The 12,433-nt window shown below is 42.7% G+C and overlaps 1 protein-coding gene across 1 annotated transcript in view; it reads left to right on the top strand.

Moving 5' to 3' along the window:
- Positions 1 to 279: 279 nt before the first annotated feature.
- The window catches only part of IMPG2 (interphotoreceptor matrix proteoglycan 2), a 75,930-nt gene continuing 63,776 nt past the window's right edge, over positions 280 to 12,433 (top strand). The window contains exons 1-2 of the mRNA XM_066622269.1: positions 280 to 358; positions 1,876 to 2,133. Of these exons, the coding sequence (XP_066478366.1) occupies positions 280 to 358; positions 1,876 to 2,133 (337 nt within the window). The remainder of the gene's footprint in view (positions 359 to 1,875; positions 2,134 to 12,433) is intronic.

Here is a 12,433-nt window from a genome sequence, read left to right as displayed (position 1 = left end):
ACCACCCAGCTTAAAACTAAAAAATTGTCTCCACGGTCCATTGGCTAATATCAAGGAGCTCTCCTTCTGCACCTCTTGCAATTTCTGAAATGAAAATGAAACAATTTCTTTAAAAAGAAAATCCTCTACACTTCTGGCTGACTTTTGTATGTTGCACACTACTAATCCTTTCCATCAAAGACAATTACATGTGACGCCAGAGCTTCTACGAGAAGGGAACATCACTGGATGTTTAACACGTTCAGGACCACTGTCTCTTTTCCCTTATCCTTTAAAAATATGTGTGACTTTTCTTGGAAAATCTGTTTGGGAGTCTGGATATTTATGTTGATTGAATGGGATTTTCAAGCATTCTCAGGTAAGAAAACATTCTCACTTTTAATTTTCTGTCCTTCCTTTGAATTGTCCCTTGAATATTTTGTTCAATTATTTAATTAGGGTGTCAGAAAATATGCTTCCAGAAATACAGGATCGTATACTGCCTCTTCATACTGGATTTTATTTCAGCGCGATTAATATAACTTGTCATAACTGGCAGTAGAAATTAGCCAGGTGCTGTTATGTGTCTATCTCCAGCAAAGAAAGAAACCAACATAGAATGATTTTTCCCCCTTTGACTATCTATGTACACCTTACAGTCATAAAACTAGAGCGCCTGTTCCTGTTACAACTGAACTACTGGGCCAGTAGGAATGGAACTTCACTCTTGTAACTGCCATTTATAATTTTTCTTCTTTGCTACTTCTTACACAGCATCTGCCTACATTTTTCACCCAAGTGGCTGCTTCATCTATTATCTCTTCAGTGAATAATTTAGAGAGCAATTTTATCCAACCATATATATTAATTATGCTTGCTAGCATTCATGTACTGCTTGGCTATTTTGCTAGGCTGAAAATATTTAAAACAAAGTTAACTACTCCAAGCCCAGTAATATTCAGGGAATATTTAGCAATGTCTATAGTGCTAAATGTAAGAAATGTAAGATGTAGATAAGAACAGCCCCACTGGATCAGGCCATAGGCCCATCTAGTCCAGCTTCCTGTATCTCACAGGGGCCCACCAAATGCCCCAGGGAGCACACCAGATAACGAGACCTGCATCCTGGTGCCCTCCCTTGCATCTGGCATTCTGAAATAGCCCATTTCTAAAATCAGGAGGTTGCATATACACATCATGGCTTTTAACCCATAATGGATTTTTCCTCCAGAAACTTGTCCAATCCCCTTTTAAAGGCATCCAGGTCAGATGCTATCTGGCATCTGTAAGAAAGCAGATGTAAGACTGTTTTCTTAGGATGTAAGAAAGAACTGGGCAGAACATAGCAAAATGGGTCTCAATTGTAAAGGCAACAAGATAGTGACCTCAGCAAATTGGATAAAAAGGTTGCATCTAGGTATTCTTGGTCACTGGGGAACAGACCCTTGTTCTCCATGACATATAGTTAATGTAATTATTCTAAAACTTAAGATATTTCCGAAAAACCTAGCCAACAGACACCTTCCTTTGTATTGAAGGCTGGCAATCATTTTGCATGACCAGATATTAAGAATAAAAATGAACCAGTTAGATTAAACAAATTACACTGTGTGTGTGGTTTGTGTGTGTTTGCAGTAAACATATGTTGATAATGCAAGCACATGAAAATCATAGTGCATTGTAGCAAGGTATGCTTGATAGGATACACCACCAAACATGGTGGATGAGTCAGGACTCTCCATATTAGCAGTTTTGTTTTCTAAGTGAATGAAGAAATAAAAATTTTCTGTTGTTTAAACACAGTCAAGTGAAACTTCCTTTTAAAGTCAATGCTGTTGTAACAATATAAAATTGTATAGCTACCTAAAGAGATTTGTTTGTGATGTGACTTTACAGAAGAAATGTATTTACCGGCAGAAGACATAGAAGTCAAGGATGCAACAGCAGATCTTCCAACTGATGAATGGCGATTAACAAGCCCTCCCCAGTTTCTGGACTCTAAGCATCTTCTTGATTTCAGGGAATCTGAGACATTCAGCAGGCGCCTGTTTCGAAGGAAGAGGTCAATTTTCTTTCCTACTGGGGTTAAAATATGTCCTGATGAGTCTAGTGAACAGGCCATTGCCAACCATTTGAAATACTTCAAACTTAGAGGTAAGTAAGCGCCCACACAACTGAGACAGACATTTTTGACAAGTGTTGTTTTGAGAGGTAGGAGTGCAAATACTGGGTGCCTGGTGAATAACTGATTGAAAACATTCAGCCTGTTCAGAAGGCTGTTTGTGACCGATGTTTAAATTGCCACATTTGTATTGCTTTGTCTGAAGGAAGTTTTTGGTGTCTTTTTGCCTTGGGCATTTCTGGGGAATCAGGACAATGAGAGATTCAGGCAAGGCTTGAAACAATGTCATGTGATCCTCCAATTATGGTTGGCAACCTTCAGTCTCGAAAGACTATGGTATAAGCCTACAGCACCTGGTATTCCCAGGCAGTCTCCCATCCAAGTACTAACCAGGCCTGACCCTGCTTAGCTTCCAAGATCAGACAAGATCAGGCATGTGCAGGGTAACAAGGGGGGGGGGCTCCTCCAATTATGGGAAGCTGCAATGGGTGCTTAGGAGTGGTGGCAATGGTTACAGGTGTTGAACAGAGAAGAAATGTGCCTTGTGATTCCACGTCCAAGATGGGACTCCTCCTTGGTCACCAGAAGTGGCATCTGGTTGTTTGCCTTATCTGAAAATATGATGGCACTAGTCTGGCAGTTTGAGCTAGCCATGTTGCCTTTGGGCAGTTTGGGAGATGGGCAATGGCTTATCAATATGGACAGGTTTCATAAGGAATATGAGCATGGGAAAACAGAAAATATCAGTCAAAGAAAAGTAGGTCCCATTGGTTTACTTGACGAAGTGGACATGGTGAATGGAACTTAGAGTGCAGTATACCAACCTCATATTGAGACAAGAGATTTGGATGCATCCACTTTTGAGAAACTGAACATGTTCTCTCAGCACACATGTAAAATTGTCAACTAACCCATCTCTTAATACATGATAAAAGAATGTCTGAAGGAATATTCTCCTTCCAGCTCTCAACTTCAAATGTTCACTTAGATGGCAGAACTGATGTGAAGAGGCTCCCCACCGCACATCTAATTGCCTTCTGAACAGCAGTTATGCCATTACATTTCATTGCCTTCCTCTCAGCTTCTTGAGCAAAGCTCTCTGACATTTTTGAGCTTATTTAAAGAGCTATGAACATGCCATATCTATGAAATAGCAAAGTTGTCTTAAAAGATGTATCAATACTAAGCTGAAGCCTAGTCCTGCAACCCTTTGAGTCTGCATACTTGGAGGTTATGCCTGAGAGGGAGAGAGCCTGCAAGATCACAGGTACAGGCATAGTCTATAAGAGCATTTCAAATGCTCAGTTTAGGGTCAGAGTCTACATGAGTATGTAGGAGGTGATTTAAGATTAACATCTTTGCTACTGCTAGAGATTTAAATCACTTGGAGGTGGTTTGTGATCACATTGTTGCTCAAGTATATCAGGATGTCACTTGATGCACTGAGAAAGGCATTTGCATGATGGAGCTGAATAAAGTTTATTATTTATTTTCATAGCACCATCAGTGTACCTGGGGCCTTACATAAAGTTAAAAAGGCAGGTCCCTGCTCCAAAAGGCTTACAACCTAGAAACTGACACAAGGGAGACAACAAAGGGAAGGAGATGGAGGCAGGGATAAACAGGAAAGCAAGTGTAATTATTTCATTTTCATGTACTTCAGCTTTGGTTAAGTACCAAATGGGGACTGTGGCATGATGATTTCCCAGGAAAGGTGGGTTATCAGATAGGATTTGAAGATTGTGAGCAAGGAAGCATCCCACAGGTGTCCAAGGAGGTGGCTCCAGGCATAAGTTAAGAGAGAAAGGGCAGAGTCATTGAAGTGAACCAGGAGACCTTCCAAGTTGAGGGTGATGAAGCAGGAAGAACTGAGGGTTTAGGGAGGCATGAGACTATGGAGGGCTTTGGATGTTTGGATTTGGGAGCGGATGGGAAGCCAGTGAAGAGATCCAGGAAGGGTGTGATGTAATCTGTGTGACAAGTGAGATGAATGATCATATAAACAGAATATTGGATGGAGGGGATAAGATGAGCCAAAAGATGACCAGGAGGAGGAAGTTGTGGTTAACGCCAGAAACCACCAAGGCATGAACTTGAGTTTTGCTGAAGCAATAAAGAGGAAGTGGTGGGTTTTTGCAGTATTGTGAAGGGAGGAACAGCCTGATTTGGTGACAGACTGAAGACAGGACGAAAAGGTGAGAGAGGAGTCAAAGATAAAACCAAGGCTCTATGCCTGTTCCATGGGCTGGGTGATGACATTGTCAATGGATGTGAGTAAAGAAGGGCTTGGAGAGGAAAGATAAGGAATTCAGTCTTGGACATATGCCAGCTGAGATAGCAGTGAAGCATCCAAACTGAAATGTCACATAGGAAATTTAACATGGGATTGAACTGAGGGAGGTTGTGTCCACAAACAGGACGTCACTTCCGGTTGCTTCTGTGGGCCCTTCTGAGTCCTGCAGAGGTCAGTAGAGTGGATTGCATGCAGAACCAAGGGTTATAAAGCACATGTGTTATAAAGCACATTTGTGGCACCTGAAGAGCAAGCAGTGCCAATGGGCCTGTGCCACCTATGTGTAGGCATCTGCCATATCTTAACCCCTTTCCCAGTCCTGCTGGTTTTTACACAGACTTGCACCTGCTATTTAGCAGATCCAAGTAGCCCAATAGGACAAGCTGGGGCATAAATCAACATAAGGGGAAAGATATCCCCTTACCCTGAGGAGATCTCCAGTCTGCTTCTGACAAGCGCTGGATACAACAGAGACCATGCGGCCCTGCTTTGCCAGTGCTAGTCGGAATTGGGCTGCTCACAACTTTTATTATTAAGCAGAAGATAGTTAGGTGCACTTCACTACAAGTGTGTGCACATTACCAACACTTTTTTAAAGGTGCTCCTATGATCCTTGTGATTTACCAGGGCCAAATGACAGAAAAGAAAGACAACTTGAAATGTCCTGAGATATATGAAAAATAACAACATATCCCTTTAAAACACAATGCTTTTTTTGCAAATTAATCTTACAGCACAATCTTATGTATGGCTACTCAGAAGTAAGGCCCCCTGAGTTCAATGGGACTTATGCCCAGGTAGGTGTGTATAGGACTGCAGCCTTAAACATGCCCAAGAAAAGGTTTTGACGCTGGCTGTAAACCTTGACCCCAGTATTGAAACCTGAAATGGCAGGCGTAGTATACTCCTACTAATAATCTCTTATCAAAAATTTGCCACAGAGACTTCTTTCTATAGGACCATGTGCTGTACACTACAACATTTTCCACTCAGGACTGGTTTTATAGGAGGATTGCATTCTCCAGCAATTGCAAGCATGCAACTTTCAACCACTATAAATTAACTTTCCCACTGGCTGGTATTATCTAAGCTTAAGGAGGTTGACCAAGCTTTCCTTTTATTGTGCAGTATGGGTGCAGAGGGCAGCTCATTTATTTATGTTGTATTCCAATGTAACTCAATGGGCCTCAAAGTGAGAGGATGGAGGTTTCCTTCTTGTCAATCTCCTCCTCCTGCAAATGCCTTACTAGGATGCCTGGGGATCATGAAACATCCTCCTTGGCCTTCTTTTTCCCCTCTGTTCTTTCATCTATACTTCCTCCTTGAAAATCTTGCAAATCTGTTTCTGCCTCCTAGCCAGGGAAAGCCATCATTTTCATCCATATCATTATCCCCTCTTACTACCCCAAAACGTACAGGTCTCTCCATATACACACAGTTAATATCCCCCCTACTTATCTGGGGGTACTTTTCCAAGTGAAAGAGATACTTCTGGGAGATATTTAGCATTGATTTTGGACTAATTCCCACAGAAAGCAACTTCCAAAATGTAAGAAGCCACCAATTCACATTTTTCTATGTACTCCGCTATTTGTGCTTGATGTCAGGGGGGAAAAAAAACCTATCAAGACCTGTAAAGTTTGTGCTGAGGAATAACTGTGAATAAAACAGGATAGTTTGCCTGAGTCAATACACTACTACTTGCTGTACAGAGTTCAACCTTTAAGACGAACAAATGGGATTACACCTGGATTAAATCTGAGCACTGCCCATTTATACAAATGACCAAGCAAGCTATTCCCTCCCCCAGTAGGCATCCAGTACTCATCATGTGCTGTTCCTCTAGTTAACCCAGCAAATCCCTTTCTACAGAATGAGAAGTAAGAAGCTAAATCACTCTTACTGCTTGCAAAGATAAACGGCTCTTGAACAATAAAACCCGTGCCAAATGGACATTCCCTGAAAAAGTGTCCCATCTAAGAAACAGTCAGAGGGATAAGTTCAGATAGTCTTATGAGAATTTCAGTCATGTAATTTCAGAGAAATCATGCAACAAAAACATTAGAAAGAGCAGCATTTTTGACGGAAAATTAAAAACCCCACATCATATCCCACCAGATAAAGAGGCTAAAGGGATACATCACAAAATAATGCCCTGTGAGCATAGGGAGGCAGTTGTATTGCTCATCATTGGTAACTTCATGGTCGGTAGGTGCTTGTGATACTTATAGAACCACATTCCAAATTGCAACAGCCCTACTAACTGGAGAAATGAGCCTATTTTCTTAGCTACGCTGTACTGAAGCTCAAGTAATGGAAAAATGCAATATCTGTAACAGAAGCTGATTGATCCCATGGAATAAATCCCATGCAAAGCTTATTATCCCACAGACTGACTGACTGGAGTTTTCTTATTATACATGCAAACTCCTCCAGCAATGGATGTGTGGCAGAATAGACTTTCAGACTTTCTATAGGTATTCAACAGCTACAAAAATTTGTACACATTGGTCAGTCTGTCCATGAACTGGCCACATGAATGCAGGTCCAACAAGCAGTTGGGTAAATGGACAAGATAGGCACAGGGTTCAGTCTTGAACCTGAATCCAGAAACAAAGGACATGGGGGAGCTTCCAGGATCCTGGATATAATCCCATAGAACAGACAACTTGTTCTAATGAGATCCCAGGTTCAGCTCACTGTTCTCTGATTTTACCTCCCTGCTCAAGATTGTAGAACTGCAAAGGGGCAACAACCCCCCCCCCCGGCCTGGAGCCTTGCTCTTCATTATTTCTCATTGGACGCATTGCTTTGTACATGCAAGCAGACTCTGTGGAGTGTGAAGTGGAGTGAGGGTGAGATGCTGGTTCTTTAATGAAACCTGGCTGAAGGTTCAATGTAACCTGGCTTCGGTTTGGGGGGGGTTTATGTCTCAGGCATAGGATTTTTAGGCTTGTGGGTTCCTGGTGAATGGGTCTAGCATTCCTCCTCAGTTGGGATTCCTCCTTGGTTGAGGAGGAACCAAGAAGGCTTGGTTCCTCCTCAACCTGTGCCCCTGGTCCACCTAATCCTTCACCATCTAAGACAGTGTCTAGATTGGTGACTGAAGTTGAGGTTATAACAGTTTCATCCCTGAACACACTGAAGCCCATTGGGTCCAACCAGTGAACAAAAGAACTGAGCTCTGGATTAGAGGTCTCTACCCACAAGCCCTGACCGTACACCAGAATCCTATGCAATTCTCATAACCTGGTAGCTACAAAAATTTGATTGTCTGAATCCACACTAGTAGACTGCTTACTTTAAGTTCTGGTGCAAAATACTTTTGTGATATAGTGGTTGTGTGGGAAAGTTTGTAATGAACACAAGTGATATTTTACACACTACAATGCTACCCTCTTTAGGATGGGTTTCAGTGGATGCAAAATCACAGGGAGCTGGAGGTGAGCAGATAGGTGGCTAATTGCACCTTTGGTTTCTCACAGGTCCTCTTCCAACAACACTCTCCTTTCCTAACATTGTGCAATGAATAGGAATATCTTCGTTTTCAACATAGCAATGTTAAGTGTGTACACTAATAATTTCCATTGCTACCATATTCCATTTTTCCATTAGCTTGAAAGTATGTGACATCAGTGGATTTGCCTTGACATAGCAGAAGGTGCACTGACTTCTCAAAGCTTTATCCCTTCTGTCCACAAGAGAGACCTTATCTTCCTAAGTTCATGTTTGGTTAATGCAATAAGAACCCACAGATGGTGCTGAGCTTTTGAGACTGGACTCAGTGGGGTGGCTGGCACTGACTAACTGGAAAGGTTGATACTAAATCATTAAGCTAGTAGAAGCTAGCCAAGGTGGATAGAATAAGCAACAGCTTGCATTTGGAAACTAGTCTTATCTAATATATTTTTAAAAATGAAACATTAATGAAAATGAGATGAGAACAGGAGCATCATTATCAAGAGGACTAAGAGTTTGAAGCCAATACGGAAAGCAACAGGGGTCATTAACAAGACAGTTAACACTGTGTTAAAGAATATTGCTACCAGTTACTCCAAGCCTCTGACCAGCCAAACCATTGCCCGATAGCATTTGAAAACTTCCTAGAACTAGTCAGTGCCTCTGCAGAAATGTAAACGTTACAAATAGTACCTGCCACATAACTGCATCTGTGCAAGGAAAGCGCCCTACAGGTAGACCACAGCTGCGATACAAGGACATCTGCAAGAGGGATCTGAAGGCCTTAGGAGTGGACCTCAATAGGTGGGAAACCCTGGCCTCTGAGTGGCCCGCTTGGAGGCAGGCTGTGCAGCATGGCCTTTCCCAGTTTGAAGAGACACTTTGCCAACAGTCTGAGGCTAAGAGGCAAAGAAGGAAGGCCCATAGCCAGGGAGATAGACCAGGAACAGACTGCACTTGTGGAAGGGATTGTCACTCCCAAATCGGCCTTTTCAGCCACACTAGACGCTGTTCCAGAACCACCATTCAGAGAGCGATACCATAGTCTTTTGAGACTGAAGGTTGCCAACATGACATGTAAGTACTCCAAGCCTCTGACCAGCCAAACCATTGCCCGATAGCATTTGAAAACTTCCTAGAACTAGTCAGTGCCTCTGCAGAAATGTAAACGTTACAAATAGTACCTGCCACATAACTGCATCTGTGCAAGGAAAGCGCCCTACAGGTAGACCACAGCTGCGATACAAGGACATCTGCAAGAGGGATCTGAAGGCCTTAGGAGTGGACCTCAATAGGTGGGAAACCCTGGCCTCTGAGTGGCCCGCTTGGAGGCAGGCTGTGCAGCATGGCCTTTCCCAGTTTGAAGAGACACTTTGCCAACAGTCTGAATATTGCTACCAGTTACTCCAAGCCTCTGACCAGCCAAACCATTGCCCGATAGCATTTGAAAACTTCCTAGAACTAGCCAGTGCCTCTGCAGAAATGTAAACGTTACAAATAGTACCTGCCACATAACTGCATCTGTGTCATGTCATCTGTCTGCAAATGCAATACTTTTGTTTAAAAGCAGAGCAACATATAAAGAGTACAGCTTAACAGGTCCTAATATTTCCTGTCTCTGTGATAGCAGAGAAGATATTTCCAGGGAAATTTTGTTTATTCAGCAGCAGTGGAAGGTTATTCAGTTACTGGTAGCATTCAGCAAGCATAGTGCTTGGTAGTATTAAAGTAAACAGACCATTCTTTCTTCTGAGGTGTTTATATTTTAAAGTTGGACGAAAAGGGAGTGGAAAGGAAGATTTATGAAATATGATCTAGCCTCTCATTGCATTGCTCCCTACCCTATCTGCTGGCCTGCATGCTTTGCCTTAAATTCACATCTTGTCCAACAGAGAGGAAATAGGCTGGAATTTCCCCTAAACTGCAAGCAAATGCCATTGCATATTAACTGCTATATGTATGAAATTAGGTTAGGGTTCCTAAAGTTTTCTTGCCATTTCCTCACCTCAGTCCTGTCGCTTTGCCTCTCTTTGTGAGCTCAAAGATTATCATCACATCACCCCGTTGCTTCAGTTATAGAAAACTGCCAGTATTCACTTTAGAATCAAGCATGAGTTATCTTGGGGGAGGAAAGCAAGAACATTCTTTGATGGTGGCAGTACTTTAGCTGCCAAGGAGACCAGATGCACAAGGAGGAAGAGGGCTGGGTCTCATCCCCTTTTTAAAGGTCCACCGTGGCTGCAGACCCAGCCCCCTTCACCTCCCCCTTGGGGAGGGACTGGACTCTCGTGTCCAGGCCAGGCCAAACAAACTCCGACCACCTCTTTAATTGGGTGATCGGGATTAGCTGCCAAGGAGACCAGATGCAAAAGAGATCAAGGCTCCTTTTAGTAGCTCCATAGAGGGGAAATTTCTGGTGTTTTAACATTTCTCCTCCCCTTGGGCCAAAATTCCCTCTGCTACACAAGTTATGGAAGTACACTAGTCTCCTCTTTCTTTGCATCTGGCAATCCTAGCAGCCGTTCCTTTCTGATTCAAGCCTTAAAGCCACTATCTGGCATAAGCCAAGGTGTATATCAGTATCTGCTGGTACAGTTGACCAGGTTCTTCTATTTTTGCAAAAGTCCTACAAGAAGGTGGGGGGGGGGAGCGCTCTCTATGCTTTTGCTAGAAACAGGCAGAGATAGAAGCTGCAGATGTTCCTCCTCCACATTTAGTGAATTGTAGAGATGCTGCTTCTTAAAAAGTTTGGTATAAGTTGCAATAGCTATCCCTATCTTCCCATTAGCTCTTTTCCTTCAGCATTCCGGCAAACACAAGATACAGTAAGTTTTCCCCAGCCGGAGCAGGAGCTTAGCTACCCATGTACTGACCCCACAAGAAGGGTGGATTCTGGTGAAAAGTTGACATGGTTGTGAAATAATGGTTGTGACATGGTTTTTTAAATAATTTTTTTTTTAAAACTTGATGCAAATGCTCCAGCATATATGAGGTCTAATTTGAGCAGAAACAAGTTTTTTGATTAAAAATTGAATTCCTCTTATTGTCATCATTTCCATTTCTGGATTTTGTTGAATGTAAGGATGCTAGAGAAAAACAAGCTGTAAAAGTATTGAAATTAGAAAGGTGATATCTGACATGACCATAAAGATTTTGTTTTAAAGAAGTACAGTATTTCTTTTAAACTACACATTGGACGAATGAAATAGATAGAGGGATGTTCTTATCCCTCTTTCACAGCACCAGTTCTGGGGGACATCTACTAAAATTGAGTGTTGGGAGATTTAGAACAGACAAAAGAAAATATTTCTTCACCTAGTGTGTCATAGTGTGGCTTCTGTAAGGGTAAGTCTTGCCTCACGAACCTTATAGAATTCTTTGAAAAAGTCAACAGGCATGTGGATGTGGGAGAACCCATGGACATTATATATCTGGACTTTCAGAAGGCGTTCGACACGGTCCCTCACCAAAGGCTACTGAAAAAACTCCACAGTCAGGGAATTAGAGGACAGGTCCTCTCATGGATTGAGAACTGGTTGAAGGCCAGGAAAAAGAGAGTGGGTGTCAATGGGCAATTTTCACAATGGAGAGAAGTGAAAAGCGGTGTGCCCCAAGGATCTGTCCTGAGACCGGTGCTTTTCAACCTCTTCATAAATGACCTGGAGACAGGGTTGAGCAGTGAGGTTGCAAAGTTTGCAGACGACACCAAACTTTTCCGAGTGGTGAAGACCAGAAGTGATTGTGAGGAGCTCCAGCAGGATCTCTCCAGACTGGCAGAATGGGCAGCAAAATGGCAGATGCGCTTCAATGTCCGTAAGTGTAAAGTCATGCACATTGAGGCAAAAAATCAAAACTTTAGATATAGGCTGATGGGTTCTGAGCTGTCTGTGACAGATCAGGAGAGAGATCTTGGGGTGGTGGTGGACAGGTCGATGAAAGTGTCGACCCAATGCGCGGCGGCAGTGAAGAAGGCCAATTCTATGCTTGGGATCATTAGGAAGGGTATTGAGAACAAAACGGCTAATATTATAATGTCGTTGTACAAATCTATGGTAAGGCCAAACCTGGAGTATTGTGTCCAGTTCTGGTCGCCGCATCTCAAAAAAGACATAGTGGAAATGGAAAAGGTGCAAAAGAGAGCAACTAAGATGATTACGGGGTTGGGGCACCTTCCTTATGAGGAAAGGCTAAGGCGTTTGGTCCTCTTCAGCCTAGAAAAGAGACGCCTGAGGGGGGACATGATTGAGACATACAAAATTATGCAGGGGATGGACAGAGTGGATAGGGAGATGCTCTTTACACTCTCACATAACACCAGAACCAGGGGACATCCACTAAAATTGAGTGTTGGGAGAGTTAGAACAGACAAAATAAAATATTTCTTTACTCAGCGTGTGGTTGGTCTGTGGAACTCCTTGCCACAGGATGTGGTGATGGCGTCTAGCCTGGACGCCTTTAAAAGGGGATTGGACAAGTTTCTGGAGGAAAAATCCATTACGGGGTACAAGCCATGATGTGTATGCGCAACCTCCTGATTTTAGAAATGGGTTATGTCAGAATGCCAGATGCAAGAGAGGGCA

Source organism: Tiliqua scincoides, chromosome 3 (genome assembly GCF_035046505.1).
Source record: "Tiliqua scincoides isolate rTilSci1 chromosome 3, rTilSci1.hap2, whole genome shotgun sequence".
Lineage (NCBI taxonomy): Eukaryota > Metazoa > Chordata > Lepidosauria > Squamata > Scincidae > Tiliqua > Tiliqua scincoides.
This window is presented reverse-complemented; position numbering and strand designations above follow the sequence as displayed.